This window comes from Pagrus pagrus (assembly GCF_965226575.1).
Source record: "Pagrus pagrus genome assembly, chromosome: 5".
NCBI lineage: Eukaryota > Metazoa > Chordata > Actinopteri > Spariformes > Sparidae > Pagrus > Pagrus pagrus.
Genome location: NC_140189.1, coordinates 3136041 through 3160700, shown reverse-complemented (window position 1 = coordinate 3160700; position 24660 = coordinate 3136041). Strand labels below are relative to the sequence as shown.

The 24660-nt window shown below is 41.6% G+C and overlaps 1 protein-coding gene across 1 annotated transcript in view; it reads right to left on the bottom strand.

The window, feature by feature from the left end:
- Positions 1 to 24660, bottom strand: part of fat4 (FAT atypical cadherin 4) — a 113448-nt gene that overhangs the window by 50518 nt on the left and 38270 nt on the right. The window contains exon 2 of the mRNA XM_084353764.1: positions 2501 to 2632. Within this exon, the coding sequence (XP_084209890.1) occupies positions 2501 to 2632 (132 nt within the window). The remainder of the gene's footprint in view (positions 1 to 2500; positions 2633 to 24660) is intronic.

Below are 24660 nucleotides of genomic sequence, written 5' to 3'. Positions count from 1 at the left end.
GGGAAGGGGGTGAGGTAACAGCTGTGCAATAAAAGACGTGTGGCCTCATAAGTTAACATTAAATTTGAGTCTATATTCTCTCTTTCTAATCTCTTTCCCCTCTACGGCCTGACTTTTTCCATTCACTTCAACTGTGTCCTTTGGCATTGGTGAGGGACCGCAGACCTTCGGAGATGCCGGCAGGGCCTGCGTTTCGCTCACTGCAGGATTTAATGTCCATATCCTGCCTAAAGCAGCTAAAGACAGAGCCTTTAACTAATTGAGAGTGAAGCTGGTGATGTAACATGAACTATGGGGGCCGCAGAGGGACTATCAGAGCGGCAGGACGAAAAATCAATCGCTGGCCGCTCTCCTCCAGGGTCTGTGACACCAGTGGCCTCAACACGTCTCAGATAACGTCAACACGTGAGAGAAAAGGATGATTTTCTGAGTGAGTGTGTGTGTGTGTGTGTGTGTGTGTCTAGGAAAGAAACCTGCAGAAGGAACAATTGATTGAAAGTGGTCTATGTGTTTGTCTTATTGTGTAAAGGTGAAGGGATCACAATCTGTCTTGGCCACTTTGTGTCACTCTGTGTTGTCAAGTTCATGGGTTAAACTAATCGCACTGTTCTCTAAAGCAATTTGCTAATGTAATGTCAGCTATTCTTTTTTAATTAATTGATTAACTGTGTAGACAATGTCTGAAAAGATGTTTTGGTTTAGACAACAATTGGATTATAAAAAACAGTTGATTAATTTCTAACCATCGACTAATCAATACTAAAAATTTCACCTCTATTTTAATGCCAAGTTTGACACCAAACACAGAGCGCCCAGTAACCTTTAAAATACCTCCTGGCTCCACTCTATAAGATATCCATAATGGGCAATTTCCAAATCTTATCTATCGTTCACTCTAAATCATCTAGAATCAGGATGATCATCTTGCTGGTGGGTAAGACTTGGATTGCCCTTTATTACCTCCTCCAAAGAGATTACATGTATGTTTTTACCCCTATCCGTTTGTTGGTTGACTGGTTGGTTGGTTTGTGAGCAGGATTACACAAAAACTAGATTCTAACAAGCCACACGGCTGCCAAGCGGGCGACCACAGTTTGACATCTGTGGGGAGATTTCCAGCCGTTTTCGTGCCGACCAAAATGTGTACACTATTTTAAGCCAAACCATGATTTTTTTTCCTAACCCTAACCAAGTGGTTTTTGTACCTAAACCCAAGCAGACCATAAGCACAGCATTGTGACGAGACAGACATAAAAATTTAACTTAAAACAAACGTAAAATAGCAACATGAAGAAGAGTTAAGTTTTAACTTATATGCTTTTTTATTCAGAAATGTACTTAATGTACTTAACTTATTTATTGTGCCGATTGGGTTGATTTATTTTTTTGGCCTTTATATGACTTTATTGATAGGACAGCTTCAGAAAGATGACAGCAAACAGGATGAGAGAGAGGGGGGGTGACGTGCAGCAAAGGGCCTCAGGCCGGACTCGAACCCAGGGCTGCTGCAGCGAGGACAAAGCCTCTGTACATGGGATATACTATACCATACTAAGGTAATGGGCGCCCTATAATGCATGGATTTTGATGAAAAAAAAAGAATTCCTATTTTAGTGGCTGGTACAGTATCTATGAGTGAGTACAATTTGATAAGCAATATGTGTGGTTTGAAATTTAGATTGATACAGGGCAACAAGTTTGATATTGGATTAAGCTTGATTGAATTAATGGGGAATGTTGAGGTATGCTGAGGTATGCTCTCTACGGAGTAACATTCTAGTTAGACATTATTCATCTGCTGGTGTTTCAGTGCCAATGAGGTTTATAAGATCCTATGAAATCAATGTCACTTTATAAAATTATGTTGCAGAAAAGTGGCCTCATTTTAGCATTTTAGCATAAGTCTTTAGTTCTACTGAAGCCTGAAGTCTCTCACCAGACTCAAGAGCCAGCCATAAAATGTGTTAGCTTACATTTTCTCGCATTTCTTAATTGCTGCATATGCTCTTAAGATTGATGTTTTTTTCTATTTATTTTTTTATGTGCTACTGTTGTGGCTCTCACTATCTTGTCTGCAAAGCACTATGTACATTTTGTTTTGGAAAGTGCTTGCTTACTTGATCAGAAACATGATGAATGTACCACTTCTACCTTTACAATAAATATTACAGTTTCCACTAGATGGTTTCCTACCACAGTCTTGATGTTGTTTCAATTGCTTGTCTGCCCTGAATATCTGCAATTTTCTTTGGCATGCAAATGGTCCAACGTACAGATACTAAATGTCGACTCAACTCAATTTCAATATTGACAGCTGCGTTGGCCTCAAAAACCCATTAGAAGCTATAGTGGTTTCTACACTGTAGGAACAAAAATTTAGAGCATATTTTTAATTCAAATCACTCCCAGGATATCTATTCTGAAAGCAGTGGAGTGGAAAACGGGCATAGAAAGGTACAAAAACACTGTCAGGCAGAATAGAAACTGTGGGAGCCATTACCTCGTCTGCATCTGTGGCTGTTAGCTGCATTATCTTGAAGCCATCTCCAACGTTCTCCTCAATGGTCACATCAAGAATATCATTAGGGAAAACAGGCGGGTTGTCATTGACGTCCTGCAGCGTGATCTCCACCTGCAGAGGAAGAATAAACACCACAGTTTCCATTAAAGCTCTGCCAAACTCAGCCTGCTACAGCTGTTAAGACTGCCGCGAGGAAAAAAAGAGAAAAAAAAAACACGTCCATCTTCTTGGATTTCAGATGATGAAGAAGCTGCAGAAGCAAGGGGAAAGTTATCATTCTGTGACTCTTGAGAGGCTAGAGATGGAAAGTGCGAAGTGTTGTTGTGAAGTATATCCACTTGAAAGGTCAAAAAGCAAAGAGACTGAATTATTGTTTTATTCAATGATCATTTATTTAGATCTAGACTACAGTCCGCCTTTCAAAGCCAAACAACACAATGAATGGAACTATGAATTAAGACCAGATTCTTTTGACATCTGTTTTACTGCATACAAATTAGTATGCCATACAAATATTTGTTTTACATATGTTTTGGGAATAATACCATGTAAAATCATAGAAAATGGATGTAAAAGTCTAACTGCAGTGACTGGACGCTTGCTAGTTATAGCTAGCTAGTTATATAGACCTAGCTAAAGCTAATTTACACAGTTGTTCCTGTTTTCTGTAATTGAAAACTCAATTTTGATGCTCCAACACCTTAGTAATTAAGTTAATCAAATCACATTATAAAGAAGTAGCTAAATGTAATTATGTTGGAGAAAAAAGTAGGCCTAACACCAGATAAAAGTCCTACTTAAAGGTTAACTAACTGGCCTAGCTTTCCAGAGTAGCATTCATGCTAGGACTAATTGTAGCCTAGCCTAATCCTTGCAGGCTTTTTAAAACATTTGTTTTACCATACAGAACTGTTATGCCATAGAATTGTGAAATATTGGAGGGAAGAAAAATGTAATATACAATTTGTAAAAGTAGAAAACAGAAAATACCAAACTGCAGTGGCAGGTTAGCTTTAGGATAGTGAGAAAGTCTTAGCTAAAGCTAATTTAGCCTAACCACTTTTCCCTGCCTGATTTTTATAACTGAGTGATCAATTTTGACACAACAACTTCTTAGTAATTGAGTTTGTTAAGCCATATGCATAAGATAGCAGCTAAATGTAATCATAATATAAAAAGTAGGCTACCAGAGAAACTTAAATGTAACTAGCGTAGCTTAGTGGAGTAGCAGTCATTGCTTTCTCTATTGTTTACATGTGACTTGAGGTGATTAAGCCACTTTAAATCACATATAAACGTATTTGATTAAAGAGTAATGTATTAAATTACCTCATTAGTCAAGCAGACAGGAAAGCTGAAGAATAAACAAGAACAGTTGCTTGTTGTGATATTGTCAGCACTGTAGTGGTGGCAGCAGCAACAGGAGTGTAACAGCCTACTGCTCCAGATAGCTACACTACCCACAGGTTCAACCGCCATACACATCTATAGAACTGCATTGTGGGTACATGGTAGACCTCATATACCCCACTGTCACTGGAGCTCATGGAAAGCGTACAATATACAAATTGGCTTTAGGCTCTTTTCTGTAGAGATTTACAGTGAATGTAACAGGAGAGCAAACTTACTGCAGCTAAGGGATTTTCACTTTCATGTCTTACAAACCAAAATAAACAGACATTACTGCCGACCACAGACCCCCCATGTGGATAAACTTTGTCCCATGTAGTGAGATGTGCTCTGATAATCTAAATTTAATACTGACGCAGCGGTGGTAAGAGTGAAACCTGTGATTAGATCAATTGTTTATAGAAATTATGTGATTTCAAGTAAATCAAAGTGACGTTTAACTTTTCCTCATTTTGGAAAAGACCATGGGAGCCCACTTAGGGACCCCCAACAGTTCCCCTACCACACTTGGAAAACCGTCCATCACCATCATAGCTTGCGGATGATATACCATATGGCCAAAAGTATGTGGACAGCCCTTTACAGAGGCTCTTTAATGCTTTGTTTTGCAAGGTTTTGGATGGTTGGTCTCAATGAAGTGAAATTTTAATGCTACAGCTTACAGCATTTTAGCCAATAGTGTCCTGTTTCAACATGACAAAGCCCTCATGCACAAAGCCAGGTCCAAAAAGAAGTGACTATTCAGCACTGATATCAACCCAGTCCAACACCTTTCAAATGGACTTGAACAATGGGAGCCCAGGCCTCATAACTGAACATCAGTGGCCAACTGCACAAACGTTTGACATGAATCACAAATAAAAAAACAAGTATCTACAAGAACGATATAATTAAATGAAATAAAAAAGCAATTTTCCAATGGGAATCAAACAAGAGTAACAAAACCTATCTATAGCAGTCAGAGAAGCAGTTACACAAGCTCAGCCAATGTCTGAGGGAAAGTGGAAACCCTGGAGACATTGAGAGTGAGACATTTATGGTTTCAGATGTTCTGTGTCTAGTATGGCAATATTACATTTCCACTCATATCCCACAACTTAAACTGCAATCCCCTCCGCCTCATCCACTAACCCAAATATGCATTTCAAAGCCAGTAAACACGGCTCGCTTTTGAATCATAACAGACATTTTGCTGCGCATTCTCTGTTTATTGCCTCTATAAATATGGAAAAGCCGTGTTTAAATTCTCCAGTGATAGGATCTCCATTAATGTTGACAGTGATTATGGTAATTCTTGTGCCAGGCATCACAAGTTACCCCCACCTCTCTTTCACAACTCCCTGAAACTCACACACAGATGAAGCCGCGCATTAGCGAGATTAAATAGGAAATGGGAAAAGAACTGTTGTCAAAAGTCGACAATGGGTTCAGCTTTTTGAGGCAACAAGAGTTTCCCTGTGGGGATTTACAGAGCAGACAATAGGCCTCAAGGCCATATGACCACTGAGGTGGGGGGTCAGATACAGCCGCCTATTCATACGCAACTATTGACAGGAAAAACAGACCCACAAATCTGCTTTGCAACCAACAGTAGCAGGAAACTCTTTGTAACAGCTGACTCCTTTAGGAAAAAAAAAAAACTGAGTTCATTAAAGATGACCCAGAACAAAAGCTTGAGGGAGCCATGGCTGAAATGGTGTCAGAGCCCGGCTGAATAAAATATGCTTCTTGCTGTTTATCGCTCTGACACCAACCGCAGAAGGGCAGACTTGCGCAAGGTCACAATTACAACATATCTCATCACCGAGCACTTATTCATCTGATCTGCTTGTGCCAGAACGAGAATGTTGTCCACTTATTAAAGCGACTCTGAGCTGGTGTCTGTGTGTCTGCATGAGTGGAGATAATTACAGAAGAACAAGACAGATTATGTCCCGGGCACCAGCGATGCAGAAGTCGCATAAACAAGCCACAATGACAGCGGCTCTCGACTCAACTTGCGCCTGAGCCGAGGGACCGGGGCAAAGTCAACAAACAATGAATATTTATTTCCCGCCCTGTGTGTCCCCTTGATGTGTAAATAATGCAAGGCCCACTTCTGAGGAGTGAACTAATTAGGGTAGAAGTGCGGTTTTGAGAAATAATTACGCCTCACACTTCCACTTTGCATTACCCAGGTTCCCGTGGGACAGGAATATATCAAAGAGCTTTGGTGAAAAATTCATTGGAGGAAGAGGAAGCAAGGTCAGGAGGGGGGAGGCTGAGAGGAGCGGGAAGAGAGGTTTTGTTCCCTCTACCTGTCTGCGTCGGGCCCAGACGCTGCGGCCGAGGCAGGTGAAACACATTAGTTTACAAGGTAAAAGATTGTGTTGCACGAACTACTGTTTCAAGTTGCAGGTGCTGCTAACTGGCTGCCAGGGTTTTATTATTTATGGGGCGGTATGAATGATTCACGCGTCAAGTGGTTCCTGAGCGCTGTCGATTATGAGACCTTAAGTGATGGAAGATATTTGTCCAAAAGGTTGAAACCGGAGCTCGTACTCAGCAGCGATAAATTCATCTTGGTGCAAAATTCCCAGAGCTTATATGATGTATGCAGGATTGACAGGTGGGATAATTTAGACGTCTGAATTTATGTTATGTAATCTAGGCTCTCGTCTCACTCACACATAGGATTTGAATTTAAAGCACCAGTTCAGTCATATCACAGAAAGACATATTTTTTCCATGAATATGTAGCCATGCAGATAGTTTTGCTTTAATGTGCTGAGATTTTAAGATATTTCAAATTTCTGTGGTAAATGGGGGAATGGGTTAACATTTTTGTTGAACTCCAAGCATGGGAAGAATGCATTTAACAGCAAATTGTCTCGTCTTATTTGAATAGTTTACAGTGGTGTTGCCCATGTTTTTAAAATGACAAACCATCGTGAGCCAATTCAAAACAGGTTTTATAATCATGACAAATGCGAAGTTGAAGATACACTTGTAAAATACGCTGCAGATGTAAATCTAAAAACAAATAGGGACTATGGAAGAAATTCTGTAAATGTAATTGGTGACCCAAATATAATCTTCAGTGTCTGGAAATGACGGCTTTACAGACCTTTCTGGAACTACCTTCAACCAGAGAAATGGTCTTTATGAAAACTGCTGGAGGTGACATCTGTCGTGATTATCAAGAGTGAACAAAAACATTCATTCTGGAAATACATGCATTTTTTAATGAGGACCACAAATGAAATTCCTTTGACCTGCACTATGTTGGAGTGAAGACAGAAGTTTCAAAAGCGTTGGCGGACAAAACCAAAACTATCTGCGTGGCTTTAGCTAGCTGAGAAATGTGTCCTTTAGTAGTTTTGTTGAACCGACCCTTAAAAGTCATCAAAGTGTCTCTGCATCATTCATTCATATTTTGTGATACTGACACGCCACATTTAGCCATCTTTAAAAAGACTTGCGTGAGGAAGCCAAGCAGACACCAGACATCAAAGTACAGACATTTTACCTCAAAAGTAACAGAATACAACTAAATACTTCTTCCATCCCACCACACTGTAATACCCAAAGTGAGAAATAACAGTTCTGGTTACAGCTGAAGGTAAAAGCATCACCTGTGTCCCTGAGAGCAAACAACCGCTGCCACTTTCCCAGCATCTAAAACGAAAAACTAGCACACGTTTTCATTTGTTTCCCACTTAAAACGTCTCATACTTGCAGTTCTGCCAAGTCCTCTGCAGACAGACAGACGGGGAAAAGTCACTGCAGGAGCAAGAGATCTATTATTTGAGCACAATCCCATGTAGGCTGCGCACATATTTTGTCAGTTACCGACTAACCGGTAGAGAGTTTTCTGATTAATTAAGTGAGGAATGGTTTGCATTACAGATGAGTAATACAGTGCATGCTTGCTCCATTGAACACCACGGACCTCTGAGTTAAAAGGTTCAGATTCACATCATTAGCACAAACATTTCTTCCAAAGCAGACCTTGCTGAAAAAAATGTAACCTCTGAGTGCAACTGATGCAACAGTTGGCCTGTAAACGTTGAGCTCATCTGATCGTAAAAAACTGGAGTAGGGTGCGCCTCCTGCAGGAAATAATCATTTCAAAATGATTGAATGTCTGATTAGATGCTGCTGACGAGTCGGGGTCAAGGGTTGGGGGAAGCACCGACTTCCAGCTCTCATTATACTTGGCCTCTGAGATTGAATGATTCCACTTTGCATCATCCATTTTTCGCTGATGACAAAAAAAAAAAAAAAACTGGGATCACAAAGCAATTCCAAATATAACACTTCATCACAGAGCCAGAGCCAGAATCATACACTGTTAAAAGAAATTACTCAGGCTTTGGCGCAGTATAAACAGCTAAATGGCACAAAGGAATTTTTGCAATGCCATAAAAAAGAGTCAACACTAAAAGCCTTTGAAACGTGCTGAGTCCTTTGACGCGTAATAAACAAATAACCAAAACTAATCCAATCTGTTTGCAATGGCATGATGGTTATCTAAGGTTACATTAGTCTAATGCCTCAGACGGGCCTTGTGTAACGTGAGGACAGTGCTCTGAGACGAGTCGGAGGCTGGTACAGCTTGGGCTGGTTAACAGAATATTCCAACAGAAGCAGAAACATACTAATTCTCCAGTTGCAGTTCGAGAGTCAAAACTTGTCATATTCCAACCTTCGAAGGACCGCACCCATTGCGTGTCAGTAAGGACGTCCTCACTAATTCCCACAGTTGCTTCAACAAAGCATTAAACTCCCAGGAGCTTCCACAAACTCCCTGCATATTGGAAAATCATACTTTCCCCAAAGTCCCTGCTCTATTTAAGATCCACCGTCTTCTATGGAGTAATCTGTCATCCTCTAAACTTTGAAAAGGGTTTCCGACAGTCTAGAGAAAGCCCAGGCTTGCGTCTGTGTTTGCCTCGCTTAATCTGAAAACCGTATGTCGCGATCCACGCACATCTGATGAATCCCCTGCCATGTAAGAGAAATGGTGAAAGTGGGACGTGGGTGATAAAATGCCACATTCAACTCTGGAGATATGCAGACAAAGAGCATCATTATTTCACTTCATGTTCACTTCCTTCTCTAACTCTCCTTGTGGTTGTTTCAACTGTTTAGATAGAACGTCATGGACTCTTGGCTCCAGATTTATGGGGGGTAAGTATAAGTTTAAGGGTTCTGTGGGTCAAGGACACAGGTAGAAGTGCCATCTCGTCTCTGTCTTTTAACAACCAAAAGGAAACACAACTAAATAATTAAGGCAAGGTCAAACTGATCTCCTCCGTACGGCATCTTTAACACGTGTACAATCGAGACTGGCTGAATCTGTCAAACAAATGCCTGCAGAGCAATTCATCTTCCAACCGCAGTCATCAGGCTCGGCAAAGTGCAAGCGCGCTCCGGAGACAGGAATTTGAGCGTGCTGGAGATGGGAATGTGCCCGGGAAAAAGCAGACAAAGCTGGACGACGGCCAAACCTCAGCGCACTGCGCAAGAGAGAAGTCAGGATACGATCATATCCCCCTCAAGTCCCCCCAAAATCTACTGCAGGCAGAAGGGGAAAAAGGGAAAAAAAGGGCAAGAGTTAGTAAGAGAAAGAGACAGACAAAACAAAACAAAACAGGAGAGCCTGCAAACGATCACAAAGCACCTTGGCCTTATGTAACCAACAAGGGGAGAGAGAGGAGAGACAATGTTGGACAAGTGGTTTTAATAAAGGGGATCACTGTCCTCTCGGCGGACCACTTCACCAACTGTTAAAAGATTGTTTGTCTACAGCAGGCCCCTTCGAGCCCCCTGCAAACTCTTGCCAAGCAGGTTCCCTCTGAGCATTTCTGGTGGGACATATAATCCACCAGAACAAATAACCCACCAGGTCATCCGGACCAGTGTATTGTTTCACAGGGGTTCTGGGCTCGTCCACATCTCTGCACACAGGAGAGTGGAAACAAATCATGATGGATTGCCATTTTTAATGGTCCCGTATCCGGCCATGAGCGGTGCAAACTGAGGTTCTTCTTCACTATAAACAGCCGTAACTCTTTCCCTATTATTCCTACCTGGGAGAGTTAGATGGAAAGTTTAATTAGACCTTGTGCAAGATCAGAGCGGAGCTAATGGAGGCGAGACAAGATTTAGCTCTCCTTGAAGCTGGAGCACAATTCAAAGCCATCATTGAAAATTACCATAGCCTATTAAACGCAGCGCGTTTCTGTCTTCCTTTTTTTAAAGGTTAGAAGAACATCAAAACAAGCATTTTCTCCATTGCGTGAGATGAAAGGTAGAAAACAAAATAATTAGCCTATTTGTGAAAAGTATGCTTTGAAGAGGTAAGGAAAAAAATGTATTTTCTTTTTATCAGTCGTCTGTCTTTTTTAAGGACTTCTTAAAAAATGGAGGTGAAACTGCATCTGGAGTCAGCCGTCTATCGGCATCCATGTTGGTGCCACTGAATCTGTGAGTCTACGGCCTTATCACTCCGCTCTCTCCACAATTACCTCCAATTACAGCATTCAAACCACTCAGACCATGGAGAGGACAGAAACTGAGAAACACAGCGCTGCTATTGCTCATACAAACTCTCAAAAGAGGTCAAAAACACAAAGATTATCTGATTTTTAACCATTTCTGGAACAGAAAACCTGCAGATTTGGTGTGAAATATACAAATCCAACACAGGAAGTAATTAAGCCTAACTACTCAAGTGTTATACCATTAAATTGAAATATATGTTTCTATTTCTGATGGCTGTAGTTACCACTTTTTTAGCTGAAAAACATTTTTTGCTCATTTGCAATTTTCAGATAACACCGCCAACTTTCCAAGAGCTGCCTTGTGTTAAACCTGACTGCAACGCATTTTCACAAAGGATAAGAGGTTTCCAGCCTGTAGAAGAGCATGTAATCCTTCAACTGATACGAAAGGAAGGAAAATCCCCAAAATTGGAGAAACAAGCTTCGGCCTTCATCCGACAGCTGCAATATAACACAACGCTTCAGTGTAAACTCTCCGAGAGTATAATGAAGTAGTCCGAGTCAGCGGCACCTGGACCACTTACAACATTTAAAATGTAGCTTACAGGTTAATAAATCATTATTAATACACTTTAAAGCAGCATACTTCATCATACCTACACATAGTTTTGATACATGAGCGTATTTCACTGTTAGATCTTTCTTATAAAAGGGCATTTTTCCAATGCGGAATAACTTAAATAAGAAATAAGAGGGATTTTTCAACCGCTGGTGGCGTCCAAGAAAGTAATAGTATTGTTTTCTTCTGATGCACATTTGATTTGATTTCTCTGGAGCCGCCATAAATATATATAAGACTGGGGAGATTGTTCCAAATGGCCCTGTACATAATGTGAGAGGGATTTTAAACAGATAAAGACTAAATCTAAGTGATATACAGTAGATAGCAGGCATCTTTCTCCAAAGTTGGTTTCCAAGACTTCTGGAAGGCCTGCGAGAGGCTTTAAAGACTATTATGGCAACCATTTCATAGATGCTGTCAACCAATGATAAATGCATGAGATTTACAGGAGCTGAGGGGACGAAAAAAGCATTAGTGAAGCATCTCTGTCTGTCTTTGACCTAATTATTCACAAGTCACGTCTGCGATGACATCTCCCCCCCACTTTAAACTAATCTGGGTATCTGGGTTACACAATTAGCCTACTGTAATGATGTTTGGGGCTGATTTTATTATCAATTCATTAGATCTGGTTTCCATCATGTTTAGGAGTTCAGATAGCATCAAAAGGAAATGTTGTTCCCAGAAATGTTGTTCTCGACAGGGTCAGGGTTTGAAAAACACTTGGCTTTAAAGGGGAAGTATTGGTAGTATATCAGCACATTATTAAGAAAGAATGTGCATCAAATCACAAAAGAATGTCACTTTCCATCCATGTCATAAAATTCTACATTTAACTTCTGAACTGAATCTGAACTGAACACATCACTGGCTGGCAGAGCTTTAAGTGGAAAAAAGGCTGAGGTGAGAATTGAAAAAAGATGATACTTAAATGCTGTTTACTCCTTTTAAACAAGCGTGAGCGGAGGAGTGGAGGATAGAGAGTCAGGAATGTAAGTACATGTGCGTATGTGTGTGTGCCCGTGTGTGCGAGGGTTGGTGCAGAAACCAGCTTTAATCCAAAACAGGACTCGGACTGTTGTGTGAAGAGCTCCAGGCACCCCCTGCAGCCCCTGTTTATGTGAAAGACCCCTGCAAACACTAACGTTGGGAGGAGCAACAGTGTGGGGGTGGGTAGAGTGTGTGTGTGTGTGTGTGTGTGTGTGTGTGTGTGTGTGTGTGTGTGTGTGTGTGTGTGTGAGCGGGGGGGTCATGCAGTAGTCGAACTTGTGGCTGACCTGTGCTCCCGACTGCCACCCAAAGCTCTGACTGATCAGACTAAAAATAACACGGTAGCTTCAGTGATAAATTAGAAAAATGGACAAATGTTTGGATTTCAGTTTGCTGCAATTTGATGACGCCACATATATCTGTTCATATGTGCTAATTTACTTCTGGTATGGCAGCGGACATAATGACTTACTGAAACTTTGATAGATACCTTTCTTGTGTCTCTCAAGTCTGGAGTGAGAAGCAGTTAGCTCAGTTTAGCATGAAAACTGGAAACACAAACGGAAATGTGAAAACAACAATTTGAGGTTAAGGCAAGTTATGTGCTGTAACTGTATCTTGAAAAACAACAGTTTAAACTTCCACCTACTGCTGTTTTCTTGGCATAGCTGGCACTTGTACTTTACTGTACGGTTCAACCTCACCACACTCATCAACTGCAGCACGCAGCTGGTCGACATGGCCTTAAAATATATACATTGAGAACCTTTTTTGGCTGTATCGCAATACAATGTATCATGATATTTAGAAATCTTCTCAAATCTTCCTCTCTTAAATGCTAGGACTAGGCAACAAAATCAAATATCACAATTATTCCAGTACTGTAGGGATGTCTAGTGGTACCTTTACAAAATATCAACACAGACATTTTTGATAATCATCAGTAATGTGGATATAATGACTAAGTGGGTAAAGACAAGTATTAGAACAAGTAGAACAGTCTGATAAGTTCAGAAAACTACATCACTGAACTGTACTGCAGCCTTTAAAACCAGGAAATGACACTTAGGCCATGTAATGATAATGATATCCAAAATCTAAGAACATATATGGTGTTATAACACAAAAACAGTATATTATAGATGTATATACCTCAACACAAGTAAATTCAGATTCAGAATTAACAACAGTGGTCAGCCTAATCAAGCTCGTAAAAATACTGCTCCACGCCAGCTCGGTTACTCCTGATTGAAGAAATAACCTTCTCTTTTTTGGCTTCATCGTTATGAAAGCTTTTGCTCTTTTTGGCGCACCATACATCTGCCGGGGTCATTTAGGCCTCAGCAGGAACCAGCTTGGCAAGAAAGCCTGATCTGAAGACAGATTCTGAGGGGCAAACGAAAAAAAAAAAATGATGGAGAAATGTTGATGAATTTAACATGAGGTGGCGTAAAAAAGACTTCTGCCAAATAACTTGACAATGAGGGACAGTTTCCCCCTGCTGAGGCCATTCATGGAAACAGACTGGAGGGCCTTGTGATGGCTCTGCCTCTCTTTTCTCTTTCTTCAGCACAAATGGACAAAAATGCAAACTGTGCACCAATCACACGGTGCGGCTATGACATGCTCATTCATACATGTGTGATGGTAAAAGCCGCCCCTCCCCCCCGGCTATACATACCTCCGCACGCACTTCCACGCTACAAGGAGGTCTTACAAGGCTTCACGTTTAACTCTCTCTTATTATCATGAAGATGGGCCTTTAAGAAGTACCATCCATCTTAATTAACAAGCCATTTGTATGCACTTCAGCCCCCAAAGACAAAATAGCATGGGAAGAAATCCTGTGGCCAAAGACGAATTCTACGGCTCTAAGACATCATTAGTGGATAAAAAAAAACAAAAAAAAAAACTTCAATGGCCTTCCCATGTTGCCTGCACATTTCATTATCTCCCACTGTTCATGGCAATTCCCAGCTTCATCCTTTGCGTTTTACGGATGCGATCCAAAACTTTCTCAGCAAGAGCCTCGCTTCCCATTCCTTTAGAGTTCCACATAATTTGAGGCACTCTCTTCATGATTTACGGCCCGGCCGTAACATCAATGCCTCACTGTCTGTAAAGTAAAAAGCGACTGACGTATAGCATGCCGTTCGGCGGCTACTGAAACGTGTGAATATAATTTCTGCCTTCAGATGTCAAGCACGAACAAACAAATGTCAGCCTCAATATGATCTGTTTTCTCTCACCAGTCCCGTGGCTAAACGGCTCGCAATAAGAAGAGCTGTTGAAGGATCACTATTTTAAAGTGGCTCTGTTTTGGCAGATCTCTGGCTTTCTGAAATGGTCACTTCACTGAGTGTGTGGGGGTCTTCCCATAGGGCCTGTGTCTGCAAAGCGAAAAGGAAATGTTTCAAAAACAGCCTTATGGGTAATTCGCCCTCACAGCCATCGCTTTTTTCTTTTCTTCTTTTTGTCTGACGGCACGCTTGAACGCAGCTGAATAGCCAAGAGACAATCCGTCTCAATTCCCCATTCAGGAAACCTACAGAGACTATTAATTGTCAACTCATAAAGGCCCCATAGACGCCCCATGAGAGAGGAAGCAGCTCATATTCTAAGACTTTTTTTCTCACTTTCCTCCTCCTTTCTCTCTGTCCCTACTATCATCCATAACACCTTTAGGTTCCCTCCAGGGTTTAGAGGGTCAGCGCGCGAGGTCAGGAGGTGATGATTAATTCCTCAGAGCAGTTGCATTGTGGGAGCCCTTGGTTACTCTGGGGTCAAAACCCCAGTTTAGCACAAGGGTGTCATTTGTTAGTTGACCTTTCCTGCGGCTCTGACATGTATTTTGCGGATCAGGAGAAGAAAAGGAGAAGAGCAGACGACTTCTGTACTTAATTTCTGTCACTTCTTGTTTAAATAAATCTTCCAGACTTTTACCAATAAAAAAAAGAGCCAACCCGCCCAGACAGCAACAGCTTGTGGGCATTTGGGAATTTGACAAAAAGAAATACTCAGACAACAAAAGAGCAATGCTGTCCTTCTCCTTTTCTGACTTGGTAAGTGAAACCAGCAATCAGCATAAACACTCAAACAAAGAACTTTTTAAACCTTGAACACCAAAGTCTGACAAAGTTGATGTTTAGACAGGAAATTGTTTAGTCTAGCAGGAATAGCAACAAAAAAAAAAAAAAAAAAAAAAAAAAATCAAAAGTCATTATCAATATCCGTGGCAAACAACGTACGGATGAAACACATGCAGTGAAACTCATACTCACTCCACACCCAAGCAAACAACCAAACAGAGCCTTGAGATGTGACATATTAATTCAACATTTACACAACATTTTAAACAATGCGTCCAGGGAAAAGGCGCATTGTGCTCGAAACCTAAATCTTTATGAGATATGTTTAGACTGAAGAGTTTCGGATAACACAAATACACACATTTCTGTTGGAAAACATTGAAAGGGGGTAAGATCTTATCCTGAGTGTGTACAATGTCACAAAATCAGATCTGCTTTTATTTTCCTGTAAGTGTTTGGGACATTTTAACAGGACGTCAACGATGAGAGTCAGTCAGTTCCACTTTCATGAGCTGTTTGTGGATTCAGGGAAAACATCCTTATGACCGCAAACTGTGCCAGTATCACTACCATACAACCGGTCGTGAACGCTAAGTCAAAAAATCAAAACATTGGTTTGACGGTTGTACGTCATCCAGGTCAGGAGGGGGGGAAAAAGGCTTTTAATGTCTAAGCTGGAGGACGTCTGGCCGCTGTCAGTCAGTGCAGGGAAGAGGATTTAAGTAGGGCTGCGCCGGGGTAAAAGGGCTTACAGTGTCACATATGATCTAGTCACCGACAGGAGCAGTCACCACCTCCACCTCCACCCGTCCAGCACCACCACCCCCTCCGCCGCCGCGGCCCAGTATGCATGGACGAAACCAAGCACTTGGCACGGCGGGGCGGAGAGAGAGAAAGGGGGTGAGAGAGTGGAAAAGGGGAATGAGGGCAGCAATTGAGAGACCAGAAAAAGACAAGTGAGGCCCTAAAGTCAATTGGGCCTCTTGTCTCTCTCCTCTCTGCTCCTTTTCTTTCTTTACTCTCCCCTCCTCTTATCCTCCCCCTCTTTTTGTTGTAAACCCCCCTTCACAGTTTTTTTTTAATCCCTCTCTCAGCTGTCCTGCTGGTTTTGTTCTACAGTGTCCCAAAGTGTTAGACTGATATGTTGGCCTTTGAGTAAATATCAGATATCAAGGGTCCAATGCTGGTATGACAGATGTCCCTTCTCAAGCAAAGCTACAGAAATTATTCAGTATGTTTGGTGAAATTTAAATCAATTGTCCTCAATCTCAGTGTGACTGCTTCTGTTAAAATGTCGACAAGATCAGTTTGCAGTTTAAAGATTCCATTAACTGCATGGAAAATGGTAATGTCCTGAAAAAATGTGAATATTCATAGGTGACTTAATGCAAAACTAAGTCTATAGCCATGGTAGTGGCTCTATAAGATCGCAATCACACCGAGACTCATCGATAAAGGTACAGCTGCTTTGAGAACACCTTGGGAAAGTGTGTTTTGGGCAAAGGCCGGGCGATCTAATGTGATGAATGAAAAAAGAGGTGTGACTCCACGTCTGATGCTGAAAGTTGAGAACTTTCAAAAACTGCAAGAAAAAACGCAACAAATGGCACGAGAGAGGAGGGCTAAGCATGAGCTTAAATTTAGCATTTAGCGAACAGGTCAATATTCTTGCAATTACAATGCCAATAAATTCAACGTTAATGTCTTAGCATGCTAACATCGGCAGCACCGATGATAGGGCTGGAAGCAATGTTAAAGGATCATCAAGGTTATTATTACATTTCTTCCTATGGGGGACAGTCTGTAAGAAATGTAATGGAAATCCATCCAATAGATGTCGAGCTACTTCATTAAAAATCAAAAAAATTCAACCTCATTGTGACGCTATAGGAAAAGTCATGGGATCAGCAAAGTCAGTAGAATGTATTCTGCAAAAGTTGTTGAGATATTTCAGTCTGGACCAAAGTGGTTGACTGGCCGTCCCAAAGACCAACAAAGCCAACCCTGCAGCCACGCTGCTAGTGTGGCAAAAACCCAACCAATAAATCCATCCTCTTAAACAATCCCGCCTTACGCCGTCTTCGATCAAACTGACTGGTTTATTCATTAGATTGATCCTTCATTGTATTACGCCCTGCCTGCACATCCTGTTAAAGCAGGAACTACATCACATTAAGGAAGCAGTACTGTTTCACGGGGCAGAGCTCCACGATGGTCTAGTCGCTGATTCAGATGCTTGACAGAAATGACATTCTTGAGGAATCCCTAAATAGAGCAAGATAATGAAAGACTGTAGCAGAGAGTCTGTTGTTATCAGCAATATCAGGCTTCAATATCCACTGTCAGTCAAACATGCACATCCCTCCAGTCTCTCCCTCTCTGGGTCTTAATTCCTGTTTCTATTTTTCCACTGCACCCCGAGAGCTCCTCTTTCGTTTGAGATTCCTCTGACATGTAGTTCGGATTTCAAGTGAATCCAGCTCCGGACCACCACTGTTTATTCCTACCTCTTTAAACAATAGCCAGAGATTTAAGAATAGTAATGAGATTTCTAACAAAATAAATGCTACTGTATGCCTCCTTTCTGTGCACACCAGACTGTCACACAGCGAGAGGTTTATTTTCCATTACGGTGATATAATTTCCATCTGATGTGAAGCTCGCTCCATCAGTGGACCATTGCGTTCTCATCTTTCTACCCAGGGAAGAGTTTTGCTGAGCAGACATTCACGTTCACACAGTTACACACATTCACACCTGCTCAGCGCACACTGCTGGCAACAAGGCACTTTATTCACACACTTGTGGCTTGAATGAGTGGGTAAGTGCCCCTCTCAAGGGCACCTGAATGTTCTCCCCATGTTTTCCCAGCTTGTCCAGAGATTTAAAGTGTGGACTTCCTGGTTGCTCAAGTTGTAGTTTTACAAGCATCTTTTTTATACAGGGAGGCCATCAGATCGCCTCTTGCAGTATGAAGTGTTATAAGGTGAGAGGACGTGCCGGGGCTAGTTGGTTAGCATGCTAACTTCAGTAGATACCTTTTGCAAAACAATACATAGACATCTTTCTTCACACTTTTGATAATATTAGTTATATTAGTAAGTTCTGGCCATACCTAACACATTGCCCCTTTAACTGGGAAGCTAAAGATAGCCTAAGGTTCTGTGAGCGCAAGCGAGCTAACTGGGATCTCAATCCCTCAAAATATCAGTCTAGTCAACAAGTGAAAAAAAATGAAAATGTTAAAACATAAAGAGATGTATTTCTCCATGGGATTGATGATTTTGGAATAAAAGCAAGCTAACTACCTGATGTACTTTGACAGCTGTGGGTTATAACAGTTTGTTTGAGCTGGATGGATTTTGAGCTAGCTAAACTAGCTAAAAGAGTGCTAGCTCTCCTCTCTCCTCCTTGCCTTTCCTCAGCTTTGGTCTGACATTACTTATCCAGAGTGAAATGGTTCTTTGTCTCTATCCATAAAGCTTTAAATCAAGAGAAAAAAATATAATTCAGAGGAATGTTTTCATAGTTAAGACTCCTAACTGCCTCTCAGAGTGAGTCTTTCTAACCCTTTAGCTACCGCCTCCCTGCATGTCTCCACATTGTCTAGGAATGCCTTTGCATTGCACGGTAGCCCTAAGACTTGGTAGGCCAAAAAAATCTCCTCGGGCCAGATGGTTTGGCCGGACAGAGGAGGCTGTCCAAAGAGGAAGCACTGGAGCTTTTTCAGTTACGCTCTGAGCTCCATGCAGCACTCTGTAATACCTTGATTCAAACTCATTGGGCTGCGTGATGTTTAATTGAACCACAAGCTGTTAATCCAAGGAAAGAAAATCAACTAATCCAGATTAAGGTCAGCCAGACGGGGAATGGGATTGTCAATAGCACTCCCTGGCCTGCTGGGTACCTTTAAAGATCAGGCTCATTACTAGAAAGCCAAACATGCTCACGTGAAACAAACACCCAACGGACCGGAGGGGTTTTTGTCGCGGCGTGAGAAGATTTAGAAATAATCTCACACAAATGACACAACAATTGTTTGTTTGTTTTCTGCTCAACTAAGGATCCAAATCAGGAAAAGATTAGTGTGAGAAATGTGTGAACGGGCTGATCCATGAATGGAATTTTAACAAGGGAGTTGTTAGGTGTGAGAGGTCGGCAGACGGTTGTTTGATAGCAGATTGGTTTCATGGCTAGAACGCTAATTCACTCTCTTATCTTTTGTAAACATGCAAACACACTTTCTCACTCACTACTTTCTTTTACAAACACACACACACATCCAAACTTTATCAGCATTTCACCATCTCGCTTTCATCGTCCCTCTTATCTCCTCTCACTGAGGGAATGACAACATATCTTTATGGACGCAGCGTTGACAGGCGAAATTCGTAAATAGTTCTCCGTTGCTCTGGTGACAATCCCATTCTCAGAGAAAATTGCAAGATTATGTCATTTCTGTTCATCACATCAATGCAACAGCGGGACATTTGGTCGGGCTCACAGAATGTTCACTGAATACCGATAAAGTGTGAGAAAGTATAGAAAAAGTGAATGCATTAATACAGCTGGGGCACTGCACTTAAAAGGGGAGAACTGGGTTCATGAAATGGGATGTAGCCGTAGCACTTGAGTCCCCCTATGTAATGGTCTCAGTCTCGAACCCAAGTTAAGTATTTTCAGTTCATTGATGTTAGACCGTCCAACTGAGGCAGTGAGAGTGGGACACATTTAAGTTACACTTAAACCTCCTTCAGACATGATCGGTTGGTTTGTCAGCAGGTTTACATAAAAACTACAAAACTGATTTCCACAAAACGTGGATGGAGAATGGGTCTCGTCCCACAATAGACCACATTAACTTTTGGTGCAGATCTGGATAAAGCGACAGATCCAGGAAGTTTGTCTCACTTCCTCTATAACTGTGAGATCAGGCATTTTTTTGCATTTTTGTAAATTTCTCAATGAGTAATGCATGGATCTTGATGGGAAAAAAAACTGTTGCATAATTTAATGTGGACTCAAATACAAATTTGGATCTAGCAGATTAAAATACGCTTCACTTGATATTAGATGAGGCTTGATTGAATTAAAGGGGACTTAGTGGAGGTGTGCGCTCTACTGAGTGCCATTCTAGGTTGTTTTGCACTGCTTTGGGTACAGTTGATATTTTGGGCCTATAAAGACACACTAAAGACGACTTTCAAATACATAAGTCATTTTGTCTTTAGCATGAAGATCAAAACAGAACCAAATGATCCCAGCTTAATGTCCACTTACTAGCTTTTTCAGGGACTTTCAATTGTATCACATGCTCTACATCAATGGACACAATTAACTTCACTGTACCTCTTTTAGATGTTTTAGTTGATTATCTGCATTTATTTGCGGATACAGGGGCTAATGTTGGGCTAATGGGCTAACATTTTTTCTGTCATGCTACTGTTTTTTTCATGTATATTTTTACTAGTCTTGCCAGATTTATCTTTCTTCTTTTGTAATGTTTGCCCTTATCTGTGATCCTCTCCATAATCTGATATTTTATTAATTATGCGTAGTTTTAAATGTCACAAGAATTGCATTGCTCAGACTGACCCTGTGCTACATTGTGCATTTGACGAATAAAACACTTTGTATTTAATAAATAAACTTGCTTTCCCGCCTTATAGTCTCAATCACTGTGGTCCACTGCCGCTCAGTAATTAGGAGATATCACGCACACTGCCAGGTTTACAAACGTCCCGTGGCGCTGTGAGGTGCTTTGGATTAAACTTGTAAACTTGAACAATGACAAACGGCATCCAGAGCTGTACTTTAATTCTTTTGCTAGTTGGTCCCCTCTGGTATGCAGTAATAGCCACAGAATGTAAAGTATGTGGAGGTAAACCCACGTTAACGTAATATAAGGAGATCCTATACATGACATTTGTGCAGCACTGATCCATAACGTAATACAATTTAACCAAAAGCTACAACCCTTTTGCAAAATCATTTATTCAACTGAGACAACTCTACAGGTTTTCACATCTCTCTCAGATAATATTTTTAAGGCTTTATGGCATGTCAATGGATCGGACTCCTGCCTGATGATTTACAGTTGAGGACGGACAAACGGTGTTCCAGAGGCGGACATGGATAATGCATCCCACACTGTGTCCCGTACAGCTCTTCTCCATACACTACTGAGTGATTTCAGGTGGGACTGGACACTAACATTTATCCACAGTGTCTTCGTTTTTCTTTAAGACGAAGGGGAAAAAAGGGGACCAACATTTGACTAAGCAGCTGTGTTTGGGAAAGGAAACTATTCATCAAAAAGTGGGAGTGATATATGCTAGCGTCTCTCCGCTAACCCCGACTCTTGGTGTGTCATCTCTTCTGCAACTGTTCTCAGAGATCCATCAAAAGACAGATACGCGGTGCTCGGAGGCCTCTGCAATTAGTGCGTCAACAGCTGGGGAGACCATTAGACACTCTGGGGCGTTTGCTTCATCTCCTTTGTTTGGAAAAGGCTGAACAGCACGGACAAATACTGGGACACTAATGAATGGTGTCTGTCATTGTGAGTGGGGACGCCGGGGGAAAGTTTTTGAGGACTCGGTGTTAATTTCGGGGTAAAAACGGCAGGGAGAGGGGCTGAAGTGATGTGAACAAACTGTGGAGAGCAGTTTGGAAAATCTTATTAAGATGTGTAATTTTTGCAGATGTTCATTATACTTTGGCCAGGGTTAAGAAAATAAGTGGAATTACAGTTTTGCCATTTGTCTTTGGAGAATAGATCACTGGCTGAAGCCTTCACTATGAGCTATTTGAGGGTATTGTAACGTATTCAGGGCAGTCAGACCCAAATGTGAACGTAATGTTGGCCTCATGAATACTGTGCGCTTTCTCGCTTAGAGTCACTGAATAGGTCGCGTTACTGCGTGTGTGGCCGCCTATTACGACACTTCTGAGCCCAATTATCTACGTCAACACCAAATTCCCATCGCTCACATTGATTTCAAACCACGCGGGAGTACAGGTAGGATCCAAGGCAGCGAGTATGGTGAAATAGTGAGAGTGTGGGAGTCTGAGAACTGTCCACCTTATCTTAGAGAATTAAGATAACCCAGAAGTGAATCACTCAACATGGTCTAAACCTAATCTAAGCCCCGGCTGACGTATTCTGCATTATCTCACCTACACTCACACACACTCAAACACACACACACACACACGTATGAAAACAAACAAAGATTACTGATGCCATTTATCCTCCATAAGTCAAACTGAGGGCAGGGTAAAGTGTATGCACACATGATAAAAACCCTTTACCCCAAATACCCTAAATTTGCTTAAGTCTGCTTTTAGGAGATACTGCGAGAGATGAGATACGGAGTGCTTGCACCGCGCTGCCATGGCTTCAAGAGAGTGACAGTGATCTTTTTCTTGGGCAGAGTTCAACAAAGGTTGTACATGTAATCCATCCAGAAAGGAGTGCACTCCTCTCGGCAGCAGACTCCCCTCGATGTTGTTATTGGCAAACGCCCTGGAGCTGGCAATCGAAAAGAGTGATGCTATTTTCTGTTAAACACTCTCCTCTTTCTTTCTTTCTTTTTTTTTGTCCAGTCTTCTCATCTATTCCTGAAATGTTATACAGTAAATATGTTGATTCTTTGGTCAAGTGTGGGCTAAAAAATCGAAGGCCTGTAATCAGTTTTCCAAACCTCTCCGCCTTCGCTCGGCCCGGCTGTTTATTTCCATCCTGATGACATTGTCCAAAGTATGAAACACATGGACTTCCAAATCCATGTTGCTGTGTTTTGATTAAGAACTATGTCAGAATGAGCCTGTGCTTTGTAAAGATTAAACATAAAGCTGCACAAATACAAAGTGGACAAATTAACTTTCTCTTGCAGCGCGATCAAGATCTATTCGCTGAGTTTGGGGTTGTCAAATTTAAGGGCACTACATCTTGGTCATTTTCCACACATTCCACAAGTGTAACACAAGTGTATTTATGCTGCGCTGCACGCTGCCCATAACCTATGACATGAAAACGAATGGGATAATTAAACCACTATTGACACTAATTAAACGTTCTCCAGCGTCCAGATTTAGAAGATAAACAGAGCTGAGCCAGATTTAGTTCGAACTGTAATCGAGTGTGGCCAACATGTCTGTAAATCAGCTTTACAACCAGTGTGTGGGATTTACTACTCACCACTGGAAGCTATATGCTCATATAAGACTGGGCTATATGTGTGAAGATTAACAGCAGAGAATAAAAAGTTTAATGCTGCAATGCCACACTTAACTTTTTAAGAAAATATTATCTGAAAATCACGGAAAAGTTTGGCGTCAACAGCTGGCTGCATTATCAATCAGAGGGGTGTTTATAATAGGCAAAATAACCGACTAACTCATCCGTTTACAGTGATGTCAAGAGCGATTTAGTCAGAGGAAATGTGACAGTCTTCAAATGCCGTCTTTCTCCATTTCAGCACGAGATGCTTCAAAGGAGGAAAAGCTTTTAGCAGACCACTTCTACAAATGACTTGGAAGGACTCTACATGGAAAAAAATATGCTTCTGACTCAAGTAGAGGAAGATCTGAGATGGCACCAAGAGTTTCTGAGTCAAACTCTGCAGCACTTCTGCAAGAGCAGAAAAAAAGAGCCTGACAAAGAGCAGCTGGGACTGAAACACTGCTAAATAAACCCTGCAGCAGATATGTTTTCTCTCTGTATCAAAAACTTGCATAAACTGACCCCGTCCACGATTTTTCCTTCTTTGGCCTTTGCATCTAAATTAGGAGAAAGCTGCACAAACAAACATTCCCCGAGTCACAATGTGATCAAGACAATACCCAGTGGCACTGCTCAGTGTCAAACCACTTCAGGCCAGGCCTGACCGAGGCGACACGAGGCTGAAGGAGGTCGTAAAGTTAAGTCAGCAGAAGAAGGGAAGGAGCGAAACACAAGGGTGGGGATTGTTGGCGTTCTAACAGTGCAGCCAGAACAGCTTCCTGTTATTTGTTTTGTAGTAAATGCTGAGTCTCGGGGGGATATGAGTGACCGCGCTGCCGGACACAAGTCGCCGTCTGTCCTCTGACCGCTGTTGTGTGCATGGCTTGGTGTCAGATTGAGTGTGACTGCATTGGTATGAATGTGAGTTTACTGTGTGAGTGTCTGTATGTGTTGTTTTTTTTTCTCAGTTGTGTTTGTTAGTCGCCGTGGAGAGGATGGTGGTGGTGTTACAGTTGGGCGAAACAGCTGCCAAACAAGAGACCATTGGTGAAGCCTGAAACCACTGGGTTCTTATGAGGAGACATTGGGATATTTTCTAGCTGTGTTTGTGGTGCCAGAACCATGTAACCCAAAACATTATCTTTTCCGAACCCTAACCAGTGGTTGTCCTACCTAGACCTGACGCCAAGTTTCAACATATCTGTGATTTGCAGAAACGTACATTGCCACCATTTATTCCATCGATTGCGTCGGTTAACAAAGGCTAAAGTTAATACCGAACTTTAAGTGATGAGATCATGCCGATGAATGTG